The sequence below is a fragment of the Macaca mulatta genome, chromosome 2 (assembly GCF_049350105.2).
Source record: "Macaca mulatta isolate MMU2019108-1 chromosome 2, T2T-MMU8v2.0, whole genome shotgun sequence".
NCBI classification, from domain to species: Eukaryota; Metazoa; Chordata; class Mammalia; order Primates; family Cercopithecidae; genus Macaca; species Macaca mulatta.
In genome coordinates, this window is record NC_133407.1 from 29,121,586 (window position 1) to 29,147,478 (window position 25,893).

The 25,893-nt window shown below is 34.9% G+C and overlaps 1 protein-coding gene across 1 annotated transcript in view; it reads right to left on the reverse strand.

Annotated features, from left to right (window-relative positions):
- The window catches only part of KCNH8 (potassium voltage-gated channel subfamily H member 8), a 380,589-nt gene that overhangs the window by 132,181 nt on the left and 222,515 nt on the right, over positions 1–25,893 (reverse strand). Inside the window, 1 exon segment of the mRNA NM_001261509.1 lies at positions 2,176–2,333. Within this exon segment, the coding sequence (NP_001248438.1) occupies positions 2,176–2,333 (158 nt within the window).

Sequence of the window (25,893 nt, forward strand, 5' to 3'; positions counted from 1 at the left end):
GCAGAGCCAAAGCCAAAGCTTATGCAGTTCTGAATGTCACCTATGGAGATGCATTAACTGGACACATTTCAGATTTGGGAGACAAACACATTTTGTTATTTATTTGTTTCTTTTTTTTAAGTCTTTGTTGTAAAAGAGCATAACCCGTAAGTTATTCCTCATAACTTACATTTGCCTGAGAAGAAAACATAATACCTTGAACAAGCTTTTCTGTTCAAATATTACAGAATATTTTGTCCTGACTAACTTGTTTAAGAGGGATAATGAATTTAGGTGCCAGCTTTTTCAATGCTCATATGCTCACTCCTGTGAAAAGCAGAACAAGTATCAGTGAAAACAGATTTCTTCCTTCCCCTGTTTCTTTTTTTTTTTGACATAGATGTTGCTCTATACCTTGTATTATTTATGAAGCATTTGTGTTAGATTACATAAGATTGATGAAAAGAGAGCAGAAGTGTAGTGAAAGTATATAAATATTTAAAATTCGTCAAACATGCGAATTAGACTTTTAAGACATTTCTTCATCCATATTAATTTTGGGGAATGAGAATGCTAATGATATGAAAGTGTATGTTATATATACCTATAATATATATTATATATGCATATTTAAAATACCTTATTTGCTCAGTACTCAAATAAAAATGGGACATAAAAAATGTATTCATTTTTAGTAGCAAAGCAGCAAATTAATTTAAAATGGAATTGTATTAAATAATTAATGAACAATTTAAAACAATTTGCCAGGGGAATTTGGAAATTTTTTTAACCTTTTGTGAATTACATGCTTATTCTGCAGTCTTGCAAAAACATGGTTTTAAGCCATTACTGTTTCATGATGGTACACTTATCTAGTTAAATTCAATCTTAAAAAGCACTGTAGAAAGCCTGGATAACAATTCAGTGTAGCAGTGATTGATATATACTAGATTTTTCCTGGGAGCTTTCCTTTCAGTTGAGTCACAAACGTTTTAAAGATGTTGGCACTATCAATTGCCCAACTTAAAAAGAAAAAGAATAAAAAGAAACTATTGTACAGGCAATTAACAAATGCACAAGTCTGCACTAACAAGTCGGGATCACAATTCTACATTCATTCTGAAGTTAATAATAAATGTATTTGAAACTGTGATTATTGTGTGTAATATTTAAAACTATGCCTTTAAATTTTTGAAAGAGAATATGATTTCTATGAAGCACTGTCAATTGAATAGAATATCTGCTTAATTTGAACTAATGTTTAATAAATTTTTACATGCCATAATTGGTTACTCTAGCAGAAAATTGCATTACTGCTTCACAAATGGCCTCCCTAAAAGTTTCTTTATAAGGGAGCATTTAATACTTTTAAGAATACCAATCATCATATTATAAAAACGGCTACTACTACAAGTGATATGCTTTCTGTCCTGTGAGGCTACATGAGGGTAAGGGATTTAGAGCAAGAAAAAGAAGGTACCAAGATTCATGCAAATTCAAGAGAACTCTCAAGTTTTACATTAGTCATATCATTTAGGTTTTTGCTACATCCAACAGTTTTACAAGGACTTCTAAGAAGTGGTTGAATTCCTTCATTTAAAATCAACAGTCCTCTCTATCTTGATCAGTCTTCAGTCGGTTTTGCCAATGAGTAACAAAATACTAAAGAAATAGAGAGTTAAGGGTCATAAAAGCAGAAAAAAAAATCTTCAAACTCTCCAGCAAATTCTTGAGACAAGTATCTGCCTAGGTAATATAAAGTGATGCTTAAATTCCTGCAGATGATTTCCTTCAAGTCTGTATAGTATTTTCTATATCCTTGAATAAGTAAATGTAATATGGGAAGAAATCCATTAATCCTCAGATAAATCTGTAAATATAAAGCAATTCCAATTAAATCCTTATGGAATTCAAAAAAAAGAATTTGTTTAGTGGGTCAATATTTATGATAAATTCAGCATTTCTGTGTTTCTTGGCTCTGGGTATTTATAAAAGCAAGAACAGGTAATATGAATGTCAAAAGGAAATAACTTCATCAACTGAAGAATCTGGCCTGCATATCACTGGGCATCAGGGCATCTTTATTGAAGAAGGTACAAAACCCTGGAAGCATAAATCGCCACAACCATTTAAAACCTAAACATGGGAAAAATAAATCAACCTTAAAGGCCACGTGGCGGGGAGCTCTTTACTCACCACTGTGACGTTGAAAGCATACAGGAGATCAAAAGGCAGGGCAGCGATTAAATCAATGATGAACCAGGTTGTGACATAGTGGATGCAAATTGATCTTGCTTCAAAGATAACTTGGCCAGACTTGCTGACATAAGTTGTTCGGAAATTTAAAATAATATCTGCTTGGGAAAAAAAAGATGGAGAAATAAAAGGAAGAGACAGAGAAGAAGAAAGAAGGTAGGAAAGACAATGAAAGAAAGAAGAAAGGAAGGGAGACAGGCAGGCAAGCAAGCAGGAAGGAAGGGAGGAAGAAAATTGTAGAAAATTAAATAAAATTAGGCAAATGGCAACCACTTAGCCTAGTTCAGATTGATAATATTCAAAATATTCTCCTCTACAGATCCAGTTCAACTCAACAGATACTGAAGAAGGGTGAAAGAAGTAATATTTTCTGAGCACATAATATGTTCCAGACATTAAGCCACATGTTAAGATTATTAAAATAAATAATGACAGCAATGGCAACAATAGTCATCACTTACTAAGTGTTCACTATGTACCCGATACTGTTCTAATAGCTTGGCATAGGGTATTTCACTTATTCCCAGTACATCTCCTGAAGTAAACAGTGTTACTCTGATTTAAGAGTCAGAAATCAAGTCTCAGGAAGAAAAAGTAATTAATCCAGAATAATATTGCCAAGAGTGGTAGAGTCAAGTTTTAATACAGATACAGGCCGGGCATGGTGGCTCATGCCTGTAATCCCAGCACTTTGGGAGGATGAGGCAAGAGAATTGCCTGAGCTCAGAAGTTCGAGATGAGCCTGGGCAACAAAACGAGACCTCATCTCTACTAAAATTCAAAAAAATTAGCTGAGCATACTACATGTCTGTAGTCCCAGTTACTCCAGAGACTGAGGTGGGAGAATCACTTGAGCCCAGGAAGTTGAGGCTTCAGTGAGCCATGATTGCACCATGGCACTCGAGCCTGGGCAACAGATTGAGACCCTGTTTCAAAAACAAAAACAAAAACACCCACTAAATATAATCTTAAGTCTGTATTCCTTATTTTATATAATATTATTTCCATGTATAAAAGTTTTACTAATCTCTGTGTTGATACGGAATTCAGCCCTGCCCTGAAGGCACTCCTATTAACAAAGTACTGGTAGTTTCTTGTGTGAATTTCTAGGTTAAATTCTATTTTAATGAAAGATGTAATTGCTTTCAATCTTTCCCTGCATCATTATTTAGTTATATATTACTGAGTGTTTTACAATATATGAGGTCTCCTGAGTGCTGATCAAATGACATCGCTATGAGCTTCCAACAGCCCTATAAGCTTGAAAGAAGACCCTGAGCACCAGAAAGGAACACAACTCAGCTGACACTTTGATGTCAGCCTTTTGAATTCCTGATTGGAGGATCCAACTAAGCCATCCCTGGACTTCTGACATATAGCAACTGTGAGATAGTAAATGGATGTTGTTTTAAGTTGATAAGTTTGCTATGCAGCAATACAAACTAACACAATACTTACGTTATTTGATTCTCAGTATAGCCTTGTGAGGTGAAATACACAGGAGTTATGACAAGGCAGATTAGTATTAATGTAGATAACATATAGGTTCTTAGTATGAGCCCAGTACAGTTCTAAGTCCCTTATCATCATAATCTCATTGATGCCTTACAACCCTTAGAGGTAGTCATTTCTATTATCTCCTTTTACAGATGAGGAAATTGAGGCATAAAAGAGGTCAAGTGACTTGCCCTGGGTGATACATCTGATAAAACTGAAGCACAGGATTACATCTTCCAACAAGTTAGTGAAAGAGCAAGACCCAAATCCAAGTCTCCTGAATTCCAGTTCAGGACTTGGGGTTGTGGTATCTTCACAGAGACTAGTCTCATCACAGATCTAGAGGCAAGTTCTGGGTGACCCAAAAAGAAAACAATCGTTGTTCTAGTCTATTGTGAATGATATAACCTTTAAAAACTGAATTATTAAAAGTGACTTTTTTGTCAAAAAATAAAAATACCTAGATAATTTTATTGTTAATATTGAGAATACGAAAGAATGAAGCTAATTAATAAAGCACTCACATAGGATAAGAACAATCCCAGGTGAATTCCACTGCACAGTTAAAACGCTATCGTGGCAAAGCACCACCGGACCATGGAAGCATGGCCACCGTGAAGGAGACAGGTCAGTGGAATGCCCTCAGACTGTAAGAGTAGCACGTGAACCTTCATTCTTCCTCTTTATCTTTCTAGGCTCATGCATTAGCAATGCAATTTAGTACCTCAGACCACCCACTTTGAAATAAAGCAAATATTTCAATTTCATGTTTTCTAAAAGGAAGCACAGGTGAAGCATTTAAAGTCTCATGAGTAAGGAAACCCAGAGTTGTTTATTGAGCCCATTAGTGATGTTTGGTTTCCACAATATAGGCTAAGGCAAGCCCATAAGTTCGTTATAAAATTAAAGGGGATAAATTCCTTGAATAAGTGGCCATGAGATCTACCACAGTTTTCACAGAAAACCCATTGCCATCGTCCATATACATACCAGCGGCACTCCCATGAATGGAAGAATGAATGAAGTGAATGACCTATGGTTGACTGATACAGCAACATTTTTAAAGCTATGTGGTTAGTTATGTGCTTGACTAAAGAACAAAATAGTGGTTCAGACTTCTGAAAAAAAAAACAGGTATTTTCTTGGATAAGTCATTACAGAATATTAGTTTAAATAGCTTTTTAAAAAACAATTTATTATTCAACTGAGTTAATGGAATGAAAAGAAATATGCTAAATTTAGGTTTAAAAAGAAGTAATTATAAGACTTTTATACACAAAGAGATAATAGTAAAAGAATAAAAGATTTTCAAACATCTATACAAATCTATGTTTGACATACTTGAAAACTTTTTGGTTTATTTTCACGGGGAAAACTTAGATATATATTATTTTCTAAGATTTCTAGGTCTATGGTACACTTATAAAGTGTATGGTACACTTGCAAGGACTGTATGTTTATCCAATCAATATTATTTTTTGGTAGCTGATTTCAAAGCAAATAACTACTTTTGTCATACTCATAAGAACAGACATAGTTCTGGTATATTTACAAAACACTTTTTCACATTCATTAATTTGAATATTTCCCATGCCATCCTCTCAGGTGGACTGCTGTCACTTGCATTTTAACAATGACACAGGAGATTTAAGTAAATTGTTTGAAGTCATGCAGATAGTAAGCAACAGAGACAGAGGATGTCTTTTGACATTCAATCCCATTTTCTTTCCATTATCTAAATGATTACTGCACTTCTAAATATATTTTAGAGGAAATAACAATAGGTCAGTGCAAGGAAATGCATTTCTGATTGTAGTCCTTCGATCAAATTCAGCATCAGCACTACCCAGGTAAAATAATATTAAATTAGGGTCACAGAATTAAATGTGGTGAGATGAACTGTCTTTGATTCTGGAAGTACAAGGGCTAAGCTTTTGTTCAGGGATAACAGAGAAGTCTCTCTGTTTTCTATCCAGTGGTGAGGATGTGGTGGTGGTGTTCACGAACCAGGATAACTCAATGTTTATAAATATTTCCTTCCATTTAAGAGAACTGTAGAGATGGTAAGTACAGATTCTTCTTTGAAAGAGAAGGAAGCACAGAATAAAAAGATTGTGATGAGGAAGAGCTTTCTAGATCTGGTGTCCCTCATGACAGAATCATAGAAACAGAGTGGAGTTTCACAAACACTGAATGCAGCTACTCCTCCCCATGTAGCTGTCTCACTCCCTTTAAGATTTTTGTTTCTTTGGCTAATTAAATCAACGATTTATTTAAATATTACAATAAGAGTGTGATCTCCAGACAATCTATAACCTATCTGAAAAGCAGCAGTATAACTTTCATTTTTGAGAGTCTAGAAGCATAAGTATAATGTTTAAAAAAATACATGGAAGTGTATTCACTAATATCTACAGTTTTATATGTAATTTTCTGGTTAATATCATTTATGATCAATTTGCACAATTGTCCATAAGTACAAAACACACACACATATACACACAGTTTAAATTTTTAAGAAATTTCAAAATCCATAACAAATTAACTCAAAAGGATTTTTCACTTAGAAATCTTAATGTCTCCATGTGCTTACATATGCATAAATGATCCTTTATGGCACCAGTGAGTAAATAAGCAGGGTAATGCAGAATTACCATACATACTCTATGTGGTTTGTAGAATTTCCAAAAAACTCATCATCATATACCCACCCAAAAGAAGCAGAATATAACTGAATTATCTAATGCTTCAGATGACAGTTAATAATTTTGCAGAGTGATCAGTTTGCCTTGTTGTATTTGAGTTTTACATAGAATGATTAATAAAAGACAAATAATCAAGAGAAAAATGTGTACATATTCTATTCCATGCTCTTAAGGCAGCCAAAAGGGAGTATTTCACTTATATCCCACACTAAATGTCTTTATGTGGACTAAAAAGCAGAAAGGTTAAATCCATTTTTTCTAGTTTGATTTCCTGAAGAACTATGTAACTAAAAAGCACAAAAAAAGAGGCTAAATTTAATATGGCATAAATTAGTAGGTTTCTTTACTTTATTAGCATGCATGACAGATGAGAAATAATTTTAAAATCATATTGGCTTACTTGTTAAAAAGTAAATTAAAATACAATAGTGTGCATGAAAGCATATGTACCACATACAAATAATTAATGTCTTCATTTAGCCATTTCTTTAAAAATTAATCAATGTAGTACAGTGTGGGTGGAGAGATATTTAATTAAACCAGCTGCCAACTAATATTCAAAGATTCTCTGTTTTTTTCATTGCTTATGAGGCACTCTTTCAAACACAGTACAATATCACAGCAAATTTGAGCTAGAAGGTGTGGGACGAATGAATAGAGAGCTGATTAATGAAGAGAGGCTTGAGGGACTAACAATCCTAAGAATAATTGCAATTGATTGCCAATATTAGTGGATGAGAGTTTCATATCACTTGACCGTTGCTCATCTTGTCAGATTTGTCCCTCTTGCTTACCTGAAGTGAAAGATTAATGGAATAGAAAGAGCAGCAGGCCCAGTGAGAAACAGCATTTAAGAACAACTACATTTAGGAGAAAAAATGAAGCTGACAAAGGGCAATCAGGTAGATTGAGGTGTAGTTGATGCTGGTATTGGCTTTTGCTTTGTATCTGTAGGGTCAATTATTCATAGTTGTGTTAGTTGGCGATGTCCATCATTAGGTAGTTATTTTTTCATGTTTTAGAAAAATTTTCTTTTTTCTGTTGATACATGACCAATGTACATCTTTTGGGGGTGCATATAGTTTAATACATTCTTATAATTTATAAAGATCAAATCAATATAAGTGGAGTATCCATCACTTTCTTGCTTTTCTCAAGTCAGAGGAAATGTCTTCTTTCTCATAACTTCTTTTCCTTTATTCTAGTTTTGTTCTCAGCAGCAGCACAGAATACATTGTCCTCTCCCAGCCCAAAGCTCTTTCTGTAAATATCTGAGATCAGCCGTCAAGTTCATCTCTCAGTTCTCAGGTTGAATATCTTCATTTCTTTCAACCATCTCTTACTGATACGGTTTCCTCTTCAGAGGCCTGATGATACTCTCTAGTTTGGTAGTTTTCACAAAAGCCTCATGGAAGAAAGGAAGGATTTGGGTTCTATCTCCACCCACCCAACCTTTCCAATTTTCAGGCTGAGCTTTTATTCATTTTACATAGTAAGCCTCCTCATCAATTTTGATTTTAAAAAGGAATTTTCAAGTCTTTAATACAATAAAGAAAAGAAAAAGAAAACCACTCTTGTAAGGTACTTGGAATTAAATTTACCATCCCAGAAGTGGTCTGGCCAGTGTGGGAGACAGGGGCAAATATCCACAATTCCCACCAGCATTGTTTGCAGAGTTCTTGTTACTCCATAGCCTTGCTAACACTTGATGTTATAAAATTTAAAAATTTTTTGCCTATTGAGTGGGATAATAATAATTTTAATAGTGTGTTTAGAATTAGTTTTAATACTTCTGGTAATGCAGCCTTATTAAATTATCACGGTTTAAAAAAACCCTTTTATTACTATATACTGAAGTGAACTTTTGCCAACTTAAAGTCCCAAATGCTATTGTTTTTCATACATATCGGTCCTAATAGACTGCTTGGGTTCTTACTGGAAGAGCTAAAGCATAGATATATCTTTCAGCTTTTCAATATACTTAAGTATCACAAAATACTGCTATTGAGGACTTGTGTTCTTTGCCTTGTGCAGAGCCCCTGGCACTCAAAGATGAACAAGGCATCCAAGAGAAGCATGCCTTTTTCTGGTAACCACAGGATTTCATAATTTTATTAATCTGCAATCATTCCAGCTGTAGATGCATAAACACACACTATCTGTGATCTTGCTTGCAGGTCAGAGGAGACAGTGCGCACTACCAGTGGATCTTTAATATTCCTCATTTATCATCTACAACTAATTATTTGTGTTATATTGGTCTTGTGCTTTTATTTTGTTATATAAGTTTACCATATCAAAAGACTTCCATGTAACATGCCCACTGGCATGTGTACAGACTATTTTGACTCCCTATATTCACTTTTTCAGTGATGTGTAACTCCAAATTAGGTATTAAACTTTGGAAACATTTAATCATTTTTAATAAAAAGAATTTAATGATTAAACTTAAACTTACTGAAAAAACCTTATTTAATCAGTCTTAATTATATAAAGTTTTGACACATTTATTCTGTTTATAGGTGTAGTTATTAGGTGGCAAAGTTTCCAAGTTTAAGTAAAAACAGAAAATATAAGAGCTATCTAATTTATAATATTCAATCATGCAATTAAAAAACTAACAATGGGGGTTATGACTTTCATTTGAAGTAAATATTAATTATTCCAGTTACAAAGCTTAGAACTAATGAACACTTGGCTGGGTGTGGTGGCTCACGCCTGTAATCCCAGCTCTTTGAGAGATCAAGGCGGGTGGATCACATGAGGTCAGGAGTTTGACACCAGCCTGACCAACATAGTGAAACCTGTCTCTATTAAAAAATACATAAGTCAGCAGGGTGTAGTGGTGGGTGCCTGTAGTCCCAGCTGCTTGGGAGGCTGAGGCAGAAGAATCACTTGGAGGCCAAGGCTGCAGTGAGCCCTGGGATTGTGCCACTGCACTCCAGCCTGGGAGACAGAGTGAGTTACACATCACTGAAAAAGTGAATATAGGGAGTCAAAATAGACAGTCCGTACACATGCCAGTGGGCATGTTACATGGAAGTCTTTTGATATGGTAAACTTATATAACAAAATAAAAGCACATGACCAATATGACACAAATAATTAGTTGTAGACAATAAGTGAGGAATATTAAAAAAAAATTAACGAACACTGAGATGAGTAATAAAAAATGTGTTAATATAATTGATGTTTGTCCCAAAATGAAATCCCACATGTATGCTCATTAGAGACAAAAATAAATTTAGGTTAAATAATATCTCTTATAGTAACATAGCTCTTTGCATTTTAATTATAACTATTATGTTCATTTTCACATTTGAGGAAAATAATATTCTCAGTATTTGTGGTAGGTTTTTAGTGCTGTTTACCAAATATTATGGTTCCTTATTTCCTGGAAAGATTATAGTTCCATACCTTCTGAAGAGATTAAGTGCATCCCTGTGATTTGCTTTGGCCAAAATTGTAAGAACAGGGGTAACCTGGAACACTTTTATGAAAAGCTTTGAGAACCAGGGCATAATTTCTTACATTTTCTTTTCCTTGCCTTAATAATTATGGAAGCATATGGCAAGATCTGGATCTTCTGTCAGTCTAGGTGCCTGAGAGGTTACAATGGGCAGAGCCCATTTATTGTACATAGCATGAGTGAGACATAAAACTTTACAATATATCCCACTGAGACATTGAGATTGCTTGTTACTGTAGCACACCCTAGCCCATCCTGACTAACAGGTGTTTTTGTAAAGCCATAGAGCAGAGTGGCTAACAGTGTAGAATCTGGAGTCCATCTCCCTAGGTTGTGGATCACTGGGCAGGCGTTGTCATTATTATTACTATTACTACTTCTATTACTACTACTCTAGAGGCTTCAAAACTGAGGAACAGGGTCAATGAATGACTTAATCTAAGATTGCATAACATATTAATAGTAATATTTTCATTGTTACTTTACAGACCTAATATAGTGGTGTTGAAGTGACAACAAAATAGTAATAATAATCAAAGTAATATAGCTAGCATGTATTAAATTTTTACTTTGTGACAGGAATTGTTTAAGTACTTTCTATGTATTAAGTATTTTGGTCATCATGTAGTCACTTTAAAGTAGGCAATACGTCTACTTAATGATACATTAAACACTCAATTAACTTGCTGAAGGTTACCCAACTGGGCAGTGGAAGAGCGAGTCTGTCTGTATACTGCCACCAAAACATTATTTACTATAATTCTTACCCTCCTTCCAGCTCAGGAAAGAGATTCTTTTAGTAATATCTAAGTTTTTTGAAACTTAGTTAATTTTTAGAATCATATACAGATAATATTTAGCATTTAAACTATAGGTTTCCATGTACAAAATTGCCCAACATTTTTTAAAATGTTGTATTTCAAGAATAGCATATATACTGTAAAATGCACTAATCTTAAAGGGACAGTTTAAAGAATTTCCCAAAGCTAACCATCTTTGTAGCCAACAATGGATAGGGATATAACTGGAACCAGAACTCCAGAAGCCTCTTTTATGATCCTGTCTAGCCATTAACTTTCAAAACATAACAATTGTCCTGAATCTCATAGATTAATTTCATTTAAATCAGTAGGGTGTGTATGTCCATTGATTCTATTAATCCAATTGCTGGGTCAGCAAGTAAGTATATATTCTAGTTTAATAGACACTGGCAAAGAGTTTAATAGGAAGACTATACTAATTCACATTCTTATATGCAGTGTATGAAATTTCATGTTGCTCTTTATATTCCTCCAATCCTTGGCAATTTCTGATTTTTTTTTTCCTTTATTTCCCTTTTAGCCATTCTGGTAGTAGTGAAGTTATTTTAATTTTCCTTATGATTAATAATGTTGAGCACAAACTACTTTCACATTTGTATATTCTTATTTATGAGTATCAATTCAGAACTTTTGTCTAGGGAAAATCTCCCCCACCCTCAGCATTCTTTCTCATTTGCAGGAGTTGTGCTACATTTTCATATAAATTGTGTCATGTTCAGGTAATTTCTGCCTACCCCAAGGTCATTAAGATATTCCACTGTGATGTCTTATAAAAGCTTTATTTTTTAACTTTTATAATTTGTCTACAACACAACTACAATTGATTTTGTACATGGTGTGATGCAAGAGTCAAGATTTACATTTTCCAGACAGATATCCAATTGATCCAGCACTATTTCTGAAGACATGATTTATCCAAAATGTTGCAGTGGCACCTTTGACATAAATCAGGTGTTCATGATCATATATGTGCAGATTCATTTATGATCTCTGTATTTTGTTCCAATGGCTTATTTGTCAGATGCTAGTTTTTCCACATTTCCAGCACAGTCAGAAATAGAAGTGTTCACAAACTATTTTTTAAGGACTCTCAAGAACATTTAAAACATAACTAATATATTTAACTTTAAAAGTAAAATTTAAATATGATTTAGTCATAAATACGAGGTGTTATATTAAAAGTGAAATAGAATAAAATGTTCTATATTTGAAATAACAGAAACTATGCTCAATTAAGAGAAAAATAGATTCTCACTTAAGCACATTATGATTTCATAGTTATACTTATGAACGCCATCAGTAGAAATTGCTCATATTTTTGTGTTATGCTAGAATTTCATTTCTACTTGTGGTTACAATAATTCAGTCTATTTTTAATAACTGTGAACAGTAAAATCACAAAAAGATCAATAGCATCAAGCCACACCCATGTGATTTCGGAAATGTATGAGCTCAGGCAATAATGCCAAACTTGGCACTAAGTGCTGTTCACTCTAGCTGTGTTGTAATTCAGGTCACTGAAACCAAAAGGCAAGTTGGGAAGCAAAACAGGGTTTACATTTTATTAATTCTCCCCCAGAGTTACTTGAGTAGAGGGTATAGCCTAATGACCAGTCAAGTCAATATCACTAGGTATTTAAGAGCCAAGAATTTCATTGTGGTAGCTTGATCACCAAAGCCAAAAAGATGAACAACACCACAAACAGAATTCAAAATCCAAACAGCCACAGGAAATCAATAAGAAAGAACAAGAATTCAGTGGGCTAGGAGGAATTACAGAGCCTGTTAGTGCTGAAGTACACCTGGCCTATAGTCAGAATTAGGGTTGAAAATGTGCCTCAGGAGGTAAGATCCATGGGTTGGAAATATACACTATCAAAGGAGTTTCCAATTAGAGCCAGAATCTCCAAAAATGTGAAGTTGCCAGTCATTTTTATTTGTTCATATTTCATGTTTAAAGTTTTGTTTTTAGGTTCTTACACAGTTTATCCTCTTTTTGTATATTATTTCAGGAGGGAAGGAAAGACACTGTTCCTGTATCTGTTTATATAAATATAGTATCTAGAGTTTCTCAGTGATATTCTAGAGGCAGCAAAACATAACTCTCAAAACTTACCAATGCTGTGTGTTTCTATACTTATTCTTCATAGGGTATAGGTTGTTGATATAAGGGTTAATAAGCAAAACTTTACATAAACACAGCTGTTTGTTAGAAATGATCTACCCATATACTCAGGAAAGTTCTTATCCTCAAAATAACCTTTTATTACACTGACATAGTTTTCTGGTTTTTTGTTTTTTTTTTTTTTCTTTTTTCCCCTAGCAATATGGATGAAACCAAAGTGTCTTTACTGGGGTTAGAGTCAGAAGGTGCTAAATATTCAGGTTACTCAGGACTGAACACTGCCACAAACTATAAGCCTAAGGCTTTATTCCAGGAATTGTTTTCTGAGGCATAGCTCCAAACATTGAGTAATGCAAATGTGATATTTGGCTGTCACTTGTATGTTGCTTGACTTGGGGTGGTTTTGATGAATTCTGTTACTCACGTTAATGTTGTCTTCTTTTCTTTTCTTTTTTCTTTTTTTCTTTTGAGACAGAGTGTTGCTCTGTCACCAGACTGGAGTGCAGTGGCACAATCTCCGCTCACTGCAACCTCCACCTCCCAGGTTCAAGCAGTTCTCCTGCCTCAACCTCCCGAGTAGCTGGGACTACAGGTGCATGCCACCACACCTGACTAATTTTTTGTATTTTAGTAGAGACGGGGTTTCACCATGTTGGCCAGGATGGCCTCGATCTCCTGGCCTCATGATCTGCCGGCCGTGGTCTCCCAAAGTGCTGGGATTACAGGCGTGAGCCACTGTGCCCAGCCTTCTTATTTAGCATTCAAACGCTTGTCAGTACTAATGCTATGCTAAATACTTATTTAAATACAGGCAAGAATATCTCCCTTGCCATTCAAGAGATTCAAACATAACTTCTTCTTAACTTGTTTAAAAGGATTGCTACTAGTCATGTACTCTATATTTAAATTTTAATGAGGCTTTTCATGTGTGTGGTCAATTCAGATTTTCAATCTGTTATGAAATACCTTCTTTGTGATAAGTAAAGATTAATTTGTATTATGTTAATAAAATTGCCCAAGATAGTACTTGATCTGATCAAATACACCCTCCAAAGCTGCTTACTATTTTTCTTCTTACTTTTATGTGGCACCTTTAAGGAACATGTAAATTACTTGCCTTTGTGTACCTACAGACCTCACTACTTGTGAAGAACTGTCTGGGTGTCTGTGATGCATGAGACTTGAAATACCTTTAAAACATGCAACAGCTAAACTCTAGGGACTGTGAAGAAATAGCGTATATTTATTTGTTTTGCAAGGATAATTTTTTTATGTTGATATTAGGTTCTGAAGTTTCGAGTAAAGGATAATTCATGTAGAGTCAAAATTGTGCCCCAAAGAACTTGTCACCATAAAGTATATCATCATAACGTATCATTTCTCATTAAATCCAATATATCACCTTTTTCTTTGGTGTTAAAATAGATCGTGATATCTTCAGTTAAATAATAGATGAAGTGGTTGACTTACATCCAGTGGTCATGTTGTTATGTTCCTTAAAATACTAAAATCACATTCAAATCACAACATTCCCACTCTATGGGAGAAACAAAGAAACTAAGAACAATACAGAGCATGGCAGAGTGTGCTCACCTATCTCACATTTTACCCCACATTTTCTTTGAGACAAAATGATGGGAAAGATTGCTTCTAATACTTAAAACAGTCCCTTGCTATCCTTGTCTACTTTTCTTTCTATCTAAAAGTCCCGTAGTGCAACTCTATTGTACGATGAAAAACACAGTGGCAAAACAAACAAACAAACAAACAAAAAACTGACCATCAAATTCACTTCTGCTTTCTTCAGAGCAATAAGATTGTAGCTGGAATGACACTTTCCAGCCATCTTTGCAACTACTTATGGTCACATGACTGAGCTCTTGTAATGAAATCTATATGTGCAAATTTTATGGTTTGCCCATAAAATTGTGCACATTTGCTTTTCTATGCTCTTTTGTTGGCTGGAATGAAGAAAAATAGAGTGACATTACTAGCCACTCATTAAAGATGGTAGAACCACTGTCAGTCTCAGTTCCTGAATGATTATCTAAGAGAACCACCCCCAACACGCACACCTCCCCGCCTCACATACACCTCTCCCATCTCAATACACTACCCAGAACATTAGGCAAGAAATAAAATAAAGAGAAATACATTTTCATATCCCATAATGCACTGAATTATTGTTGAGCACTTGTTCAAACAGCTTATTAACACTAACAAAGCAAAAACCACTGCCCTCTTCCTTTCACTAACAGCATTTTAATGGTTCTCAGCCTTTTGAGAATAGTCTTTTGATGGTTGGTCTTGAAAATTCAATCAAAATGTGACTTTTATCATTATGAACAAGGAATTCACCCAGTTCTCCACCATCTACCATGGATGACAGCACTCATAAATAAGTTTTTCTTTTTCAATGCCCAGTCAAATGTTGATCAGTATCATCTCAATATATACCACTCTTGCAGCTCCTCCTGGGCACTGGACCTCTTAGTGTCACTTGCTAAAACCAGGGCATTAGTATGATCCATTGAGGTCACTGCTGTATACTTGCCAGATTTAGCTAATAAAATATAGGATAGCTGTGGAACTTTGAACTTCAGGAAAAACCAGATCATTCTTTAGCATAAATATATTGAATAAAAAGAAAATGTCCCTACGTCTGATTTAAATGGCTATAACCACCCTTGGACTCTTAATCATCTCAGAATACATCGAGATTACCTGAAATTGACCACATATTCTCACCTCTCCAATAAATATGCACAAATTCACTCAATGCCCTGATAAGGGACCTTAAAAAAGTGTGTGTTTATCACTAGATGGATCCTGATGTGGATCCTGTACAGCAGAAATGTATTTCAGCAACCAACAGAAAATATCATCTTTTCATTTGTCTCCTTGTCACTAATATCTTTTATCCTAGTTCTTTGAAAACAATATTTCTGTTGGCTGCTACAGCTGTTAACCTTCCTGCTATTTCTTCCAGGATTCATCACTGCCTAGCATAGCAAAGGTATACAACTTACATTCTAGATTCCCATTGTATTCCAGACATTTGTTTCTATTGACAACTTATACACAATAAGGGACACTCTGTCTACCTTCTTCCATGTATGTTTACGGTTGTACAATCTCATTCTCTGCCTTACCTGTGCACAGTATTGCTGTGTACCCATCAAATGACCTTTTTATGTCTTCATAATTTTTTAAGTCACTAATTTTGGACATCTCCTCTTTGTTCACTATTGGTCTCCCAAAAATGGGAATGAGAGTTTCTTCTTGTTTAGTATCTTAAACTTTTGTCCCCAGGCAGTGTATTTTGAGTGTCTTCACACTTCCCATTGCACTTTTTGGATTATCCAATGTAAATTTAAAATGTTCAAAGTTTCCTCCAAAGAAATATCACCAAAATTACTGATTTCCATGGAGACCACAATAATCATCAGGCTGTGGGCAATATATTAGCCAATTTAAACTATGTATACATTCTTTGTATTTTATTCTTTAAAATTATAATCTTAGCTTAGTAATAATATGATTATATGATAAAATGCCATGAGATGAATATTAGCTTTAAAATAAAATATAAAATAAAACATTTACAAAATAAAATATGTCCTAATCCCGCTCTCTCACTCAGTAGCAGTGTGTCCTATGGAAAGTTAATTATCTTTCCTAAGTTCCAGTTTTCACTTAAGTAAAATGAAACGAATAATGGTTGCCCTTCAACTGTTTACTCAACCAGTATTTATGAACACCTAATATGTACATGTTTAGCTGAATTCTGGGAGTACAAACACTCTGTTTCTGCATTAAAAGGAATTGTAGTTTAGTAGAGGATACAGACAAGCAATTAGGAAATTATAAAGTCATGTGATGAATGTTATGGGAATGCCAAGAAAAAAATAGCTAACACAGACTTGGGAGGTGAAGCTTGAGGCAGGCACGCAAGAGATAACAAGCGAACTACATCCTAAAGGATTAATAAGAGTTATCAAGGCAAAAGAGAAGAAGGTGGAGGCAGCAAGTCTGCATTTATTTAAAGAGTAGCAAGTGATGGGAGGGATTTAAGCAGAGACATGATATGATCAGACATATACTTTATTAAAACAACAACAAAAACCTATTTATAGCATAGTAAATAAATCTCAAGACTGTAGGTAGAGAAGGAAGTTAGTCAGGGATTGTAGTAGTCTAGAGAGAGCTGATGGTGACCAAAACTAAAGAAGCAGTGACAATAATAATAAGGGAGAGTGCAAAAATAAGTTGTTAGGAGGTGGACCATACAGTTTCGAGTTTGATTTTATCAAAGGATGGAGGGACAGACAGACATCTGCAATGGACCCTAAACTTATGACTTACTAGATCATTCACAAATATGGGGAAATCCAGGAAGGAAACAGGTTGTGGTTTAGTGGGAAAAAATGATGAGTTCACTTTCCAACTTATGGTATTTTAAGTAGCTATGTTTCATTGGAATGATATCCTATAGACAGTTGAATTCACTTGCATAAATTTAGTGAATGCATCAGGCTCAAGATACTGTTTTGGGTGCCACCAACATTGAAATGCGAGGTGGCAAAACAGTCTCCCATGATGAGTGTGTGATACAACGGAGAGAAAGGAGAGAATCAAGGTTAATATTCAGGGGAGGAGTATCATTTAGGATACAGGAAAAGGGACAGGAGCTCATAAAAGATACTGAATAGAAACATCCAGCAAGGAGAAGGAAAATCAGGAGAACACAGTATACAATGGAAGCCAAGGAAGAGAGGAGGGGTCACTAGTATCAAATATGAAAAGAGGTCTAGTCACATAAAGACTAACAAGCACTCCTTGACAAACAAGAGGCTACAGGCTACAAGTGACTGAACACTCTTCTGTATCCTTGTTACAACCATTAAAGGAAATAATGAATATAAAAATACTGTTACCTCCACTGTTCAAAATATGTTTATACTTAATTTCCAAACATATTTCCTTTTAAAAAAAGTGATTTAAACTCTTTGAGTTTCAGTTTCTGTATCCATAAACTGAGATGAATATTAACATGCAATTTGGCTCTTAATTATACTATAGTAGGAAATGTCAGCCTTACAAATATTAAGAGATAGAAAAGCCAGAAGGGAGTCTTTTCAGAGTTTTTGTATGTTTCAAATGAGAAAATATAAGTAACTAAACTTTAAATATTTTGAATTTTTGTGGCTATAAAATACAATAAATTTTTAAAATTAGACAACATCTCACATTTTTCTTGATGAGACCATCTGTTTCATCTAGGCCAATATATGATCAGCCCAAGGGAATCACGGTCTTATTTACTATTGCAGTCAGTTCCAAGACACAATAACTTTCAAACGCGCAGCATAAATTTACTGACCAGCTATTATATTGCAGATACTAGATATCTAGCATGTTTATGCTCAGTCATGCTTCTAAGTATATAATCTTTATTCAACGGCCTTATTTGAGGAAGGTCTCTTGAAACATTCCACTCCAGCCATGGATTTCCTTTAGTCTGTAGTAAGGCTAGGCTTAGATATAATTACGAATGGGGAAATAATCACAAATACAGCTTCTTTGTTGTTGCCACCTTGGTAAGTTCCTTCTCATTCCAGGTGCTCAGTACTCATGGTCTCTCATCACACTGTCCTATCCATTTCTCTTCTCTGATCATACCTTCGAATTCAGTGACTAGTATGGACCAGCCCTACATCAATTTCAAAATACACCACAAATTTTTTTTCCTACACTTATGGAATTACACTACACAACTTGAACAAGGTCTCCACTTTTCTCCTTTACTATTGACTAAGAGTTTTCCATTCTTAGACAAATTCCCCTAATCATTTATAGGCTTGTTGAACACAGGGAGAGTGTCTTCAACTTCTTCAATATGCTTTTCATAACACAAAGCATGGCATCAGATTTATATCAGGCCTGATATAATTAAAGTATTTAGCAATGATTAGGTAATTCTTATTAGTTATTTGATAAGAAAGATTTTTAATTGCCTGGTGGCCAGTATGTCTAGCTGAGTTGAGACTGTAGCATCTCCTTGGTCCTCTGTATGGTCATAAGTCTCCCCTTTAGGGTTGTCATCCAGAAAAGGATGATATCCTAACACCTAGCATTTAGATTTGCTGGGCTAATCCCACGCTCTCTGGTAAGCCAACGCTAAGGGGGTCCTTGACAAGATCTTGATGTGTTTGCAAGGGTCTGGGCCTAGTGCCAAAACCTGTAGGATTTCCCAAGTTACCTGCTCTTTGTTTAATGATACATGACTTGTTAAGAATTAGCAACTTTAAAGTAGGCTGTGCTGTTTAAAAATTTTAAAAAACACAAAAAACACATCACACACTGGGGCCTGTCGTGGGGTGGGGGAGGCTGGAGGGATAGCATTAGGAGATATACCTAATGTAAGATGAGTTAATGGGTGCAGCACACCAACATGGCACATGTATACATATGTAACAAACCTGCACGTTGTGCACATGTACCCTAGAACTTAAAGTACAATTTTTTAAAAAAGAAGGATGATTTACCAATAACATGTTAAAATTCCACCTAGAGGGTGTTTGAGCGCAAATAAAATTGACAGAGTAAGAAACACACACACACACACACACACACACACACACACACACACACACAGTTACCTGTGAGGCCACATGAAACAAACAAACATGCAAGCCTACCTTTGGAAATAAGGCTGTTGTTCAACTCAATGAGCTACATGTTATATTTTGTTTATCTGAACTATGCTAGTCAGGAGACATTTGTTTAGTGCTACTTTGGGTTAAATACTATATTTGCTGGTGGAATTTGAAAAATAAATGCATTGCCTGGTCCATGTTCTCTGAGAGCTCAAAGTTTATTTCTGGTACACACACACACACACACACACACACACACACACACACACACCCCAGATAATAGTGTCTGCCCACTATTATAATATGAGGTTAAAGAGTGGAGGAAGGAAATAAGTTAAATAGAACGTGATGGAAACCTAACCCAGACTCATGGTAATTGGGGTAATAAGGGATAAAGACGGCTTTGCAGAAGAGTTCACAGATGATGCTTCAAGGATAAGAAAAATGTCATTGGGTAAAGAGGAACTAAGGAGAGGTCTTGCCATTTTTATTTTCTGGGAGTAGAAAGTGCAAAGATCATGAAACGAGGTGAAAAGAATGACACAGCTGAAGAAGTGCAAATGGTCAGTATGGCTGGAGCCACAAGAAGGAGGAGCAAGTGGTGATAGATAAAAGGATAGAAACAAGGAGCCCAGACCATGAAGGGTCTTCTATGCTTGGGTGACATAATAATGGTCCTCAACAAATATTTAATACATTGACTACATAAAGAATTACATCTAGACACAGATAGCCAGAATGTTTTCTGTCATCTAAAAATATTTCAATAACTTTTCACTATATTTAATATATATTTGTTTTATTGTTTATTATTTATGTATTTGCTGATCTTAAAACTATTGGAGTGATGAGGAGAGGAGGTAATTCCAATGGCAAATGCTAACACCATGGACTGAGATGGAAAATACAAACCACGTGAATAATGCCTTTTCTATTTTGAGAGTAGAATTTTATTTTATTTTTTTAAACTTTAGGAAAACATACTCGAAAAGTGGAAAGAAGAGAGAATGACATAGCAGAACTCATGTTTGGTAAGACGGAAAAAAACTCATTACATTAAGTTTCTAAATCAAGAACTCACAATTTTCTCCTGGGTTTCTAAATTTAGTAACATTCCATTCTTAATATCCCTGCCTTGTTCAAAACAAGCACCACTATTTCATATTTTATGAGCACATGCCCGTCTCATAGTCTATTTACAGTAATATATGTCATAAGGTGGAATCATTCTCGGATACATGCTAAGACAATTTTCTTTCATATTTGCCATCTCTCAAATATTTAAAATTTTAACATTTAGGTACACTGTGAAATAAGTTTTGAATCCATCAGACAAATACTTCATTTTCCTTGTAAGCATTAAACTTTAGGAAAAAATAGGAATAAGTAACAATAATGCAATATTAATATAATAGTATCTGAATTACTCCATCAAATTGAGTGACTTTAAGTATTATAAAAAATTCAGAAAGCAGCATGCAACTTATAATATTTCACAGTAACTATTACTATGAAAATATTACCATGGACAAATGGCATTTCAACTAGAGCTTTACTGACCAATAAAATGCTTGAAGGATAACGTAATTTTTTTTTAAAAAAAGATGTGTTATAAGCTGTATATATTAACATTCTTTGGTCCAATAATTCCACTCCTTCTTAAAAGAACTCCAAATATGGGGGTAAAGCATCTTGCTGTCCCCTTTGCTTGGAATGTTCTTCATCAAGACATACAGTTGATTGCATCTTCATTTCTCTTCTGTCTTTATTTAAATGTCATATTCTCAATTATACTTCCCGTGACCACTGATTTAAAATTGCAGCCCATTCCTTCCCCCTTCTCTGCTTTATTTTTCTATGTGCAACTTGCCACTATCAAGCATGTCACATATTTAAATTGATTGTTTTGTTTACTGTTTGTCTCCTATCAGGATGTAAATCATATGAAGGCAAAAACCTGTGTCTATTTGCTTCACTCGCCTATCTCCAGCATCTAGAAGAGTACATGGCAAATGATAGGCACTCAGTACATATTTGCTTAGTTAGTAAATAAATACATTTTTCATAGAGATGTTCATTACAATTTTTTATATTTAAGTGGCAAAAAATCAAAATCATCTTAAATGTGTAACAATTAAGATGCGGCTATATAAACTAAATAATTCATTATATGATGGAATATTATGCAAATATTAAATATGTTTGTAAATATTTATAAAACACAGAAAAATAATTCTATTAAAATGTTATGAGAAAAAATATTTCCCAAATTTGCATGGAATACCAGCACAACTGCATTAAAACAGGTAGAGAAAACAACAAACAGAAAGATTTAACATGGAAGCAGAGGTTGTTTTAGAATGGCTGTAATTGACAGACATTTGTTTTTCTCCACTGTTTCTATTGTAAAGTTTAGATAATTAGCACAGTATACCCACAGAGGAAAATTAAACAAATCACAAGAAAATACCTTAAAATGTAATTTGTAGGTTTAGAGAGAACATGGTTCTTGAATGTGATTCTGCTTATAGTAAAGAATGGTGGAATTATTTCCAAAAATCCATAAGTCTGCCTAATAGAAAGTGATGGTGAATAACATTCTTATAATTAAACATAAGTGTATTACATCTTGCCCAAGGAAACATCAATTGCTATGTTTGAAACAATCAAATGAAAAACTGTCTGCTCTGCAGTTTCATATGGTTAGGGAAAATGTAGTGGTTACACATCCTGGGTATCCGTTCAATAGTTAATTTATGATAGCGTTTCATCTTCCCATAGTGAATTCCGAAAAGCCTAATGAAGCAATACTTGAACTGAGAGTTGATTTGCAAAATAAATGCGATTTTAATCTTTGCTTAAGTGCTTAAGTAGGTACTTTAAAGTTACCTAATTTGAGAGCTCTTAATAAGAACGATGAAAACAGTACCTTACTTTTCAATGCACTGTCTTTTCCCACCAAGGTATTCTGACACGTAAAATCATTACATTTTTTAGATAAGACACTTACTACCTTGCACCTCACTGGGAATCTGAAGTGGTAGTGTAGTTTTCTGGTTTTTTGTATAATTATTGCTATATACTCAGGCTTAGATTTATTCACCAAACAATAGCTGGCCAGTAGCCAAGTAGGCACTGGTTCATTTCTAGTCAAAGATTCATGCTCAATACAATACATTCCTTTTATTAAATATTCCAAATACATTATTTTGGCATATAGACACTGTAAATATTCTCATAGCTGCGTTATAAATAGCTTTGTGGGACAAAGGTCAAATCCGAGCCATGAATGCCGTATTGAGTTATTGTTAGTGAGAGACCCTATTACTCAATCCTAGATTAGTGTGAATGGCTAAACAGAATAACTGGAAGGAGTCTCCTCAACATGCTTAAGGCTTTGTGTTGTGGAGGTGTGGGCATGAAGATGTGGGGGTATATGGGTATACGGACCTCCACTGCCACCTTATATCTAAAAGGTGGACTAGGAATAGGTGGGAGAATGTGAGTATGTTAGTAGTAGGGGAGGAGGAAAAATGAGATTTAAAGAGGAAGAGAGGAAGGGAGAGAGGGAGCCAAACACTAAGAGACGAATGGATGTTAACTAACCGAAGCATAACTATGTAGTCAGGGTATACCAGAATGTCCAAGCAATTCAGGGATAAAATTTATTTAATTTTCTCCTCATCATAAAACTTCAACTTTATTTATTATTAGATGTCTTTGCCTTTAGTATCATAGTCAGTATCTTTAATTTTAGCCATTTTACCTAAGGAGGAAATGACATCTCTGCAGTTTTCAGGAAAATGACTATACCATACATTGGGATTTACTTACACAATGAAATAACATTAAAATGTCCATACCCTTTCAGGGCCCACTGATGTTTATGTATTTTACCCTGATAGAAAAAGACATCCAAGAATCCTAGAATTAAAGTACCTTTTTGGGGGCTACTAGTGTAACAAGCATTGATATGAGTAGAGGTCAGTGGTACAAGAGCACTACCCCTTAGTTCCATTTAACATGAAACTAAGATAATATAGGTTATGCACAATAAAGAGGGGATTTGGAGAAAAGTTTTTTGAAGCAAATATGTATTTGTAAATGCTACTAAATATTGAATTCAGATCCAGCAAAATTATGAAGCTGTTGGAAAGGGACCTCTTGATTACTCAAGTTGGTGATTAAGCTTTTAGCTAATGACTTCCTTCTACACTGTGTTACTGGAAGTCCCAGTTGTGCCTTTCAGGCCTCCTCAGAGCTGTTTGGGGAAAAAAGGAGGAGGAGCTGAAATGCTGATGAGCTCATTTCCTTGTTCTTAGAAGTGCTGACGGAAGATTGCAAGGAAGAAGATACTGGAACGATTACTTCTAATGTTTGACATCATTCAATGCATGTCACTCCCTAGAGTACTGCAGATAAAGGACGCCTGACTTAGGTACACATAAGATGATGGTCTTTAAGAGATCTTCTCTTGGTTTTTCAGAAAGATGCTGAGCCAAGTCTGCGTAAGTACCTGAAAAAGCCTCTGCTCCTTTAAGTAGTAAATGAATCCTCAGACACTTGTGTTCCTGAAAGCTTTGAGTTGTGCAATGTTCTGGTGTATCTTAGTCTCAAGATTAGCTGGATTACTAAGTATGTTTCAAAGGATGTAGATTTTCTAAAAACAGTAGATATTAAAACAAACTGAGGAGGCTGGGCACAGTGGCTCATGCCTGTAATCCTAGCACTTTGGGAGGCTAAGAAGGGAGGATCACTTGAGCTCAGGAAACCAGCCTAGGCAACATGGGGAAACCCCATCTACAAAAATAAAACCAACAAAATTAGCCAGTCATGGTAGCACATGCCTGTAATCCCAGCTACTTGGGAGGCTGAGGTGGGAGGATCACCTGAGCCCGGGAGATTGAGGCTGCAGTGAGCTGTGATTGCACCATTGCACTCCAGCCTGGGTGACAGAGTGAGACCTTGTCTCAAACAAACAACAAACAAAAACAAAAACAAATATTGAGGAAATACAGGCTTGATGACCTTGAACATGCCACCTCAAGATGTGCTGCTTTGTTATATTGATTATTTCTAGCTGAAGGCATTTGAGAAACAGCAGGTGTAGGAAAGCCTCCCTGACCTTCTTCTAAATGCAAATCATAAAATTTCCCATGAGACAGGTGCTTTCCCCATATCAGAAAGAAAAGAACATTCTTATCACTGGAGACTGGGAGTTGAAGCTGAGATGAATCTGGACAAACCAATCTACTAAACAACCCATCTTCCATTAATTTCCCCCGTATATTTCCTCGTCACTGCCCCACAATTTACTTCCCCTGTCTTGTCACATCCTCACAATGTTTAACACATTTTTTAAAAAAGGTATTTAGGCTTTTGGGCCTAACAGCTTCTTTGGATTTTTATTTTCTTTATGAAGACTCCTGTGTGTATGGAAAAGTATTTAATAAAATTTGTATGCTTTTTTTCCCTGTTAGTCTGTCTTACATTAATTTAATTCTCAGTCACAGAACCTAAGAGATAGAAGGAAGATTTTCCTCCCCTACATTATTGACGATAATCATCATTATTGATTGAACAGTGAGTGAGCTTATTTCTTGATATAATTACTTCACCAAATCCTCGCAATTATGCTACTTCTTTGCCCATTTACAGATGAAACATTTAGGGTTTTAGCTCTAGCTTCGTCAGTAATTAACTATATCTTGTATAAACTTCTTACTTTCCCTTCCTTTCTCCCTATGTATACAAATATATACCTGCCCTAATTATGTCACAAAGTTACACTAAAAATTAAATGATATTCAGAAATAAAGATTCTGAGATAGAAAAATTTGGACATTTGTAAGTTAATAGAAGTATTGGTTAATAAAGCATTTTAAACAAAAGGAGAAAAACAAAATAATTACAAACAATGAAAATGTGTATATATGCTTATAAGAAATACTGCACTAATGGGAATTCTGCTCATTTGTTTAATTTTTACCCTATTTGCAAATATGTAAATTGGGATTACAAGCACAAATTCTATACCAAATAATAGTAATGCTGATTGGTGAATTAAAGTCAAACCTGTGTATTTCTAAAGCATCTCCCATGCGTGGTATTGCCCTTCTGAGAATCAGCAAACTAGAACTATGGAAGTCGATGCAGGAAATAACCTTAAAATACAGCATTGAAAATAAATGCCAAGTATGTATGGATTATTTTGAGTTATAATGATTGGGAACATTACTGGTGTGTAGTGGGCAAGGACGTGAGATGTTCTGGCCTGGAGAGGATGATCTACCCAATATGACAGCCCTTTACTCCACATGACTTCCAACTGTTTGAGCAGAAAAATGTGGGATGTCCTTTATTTTAATTAATGAAGAAATAC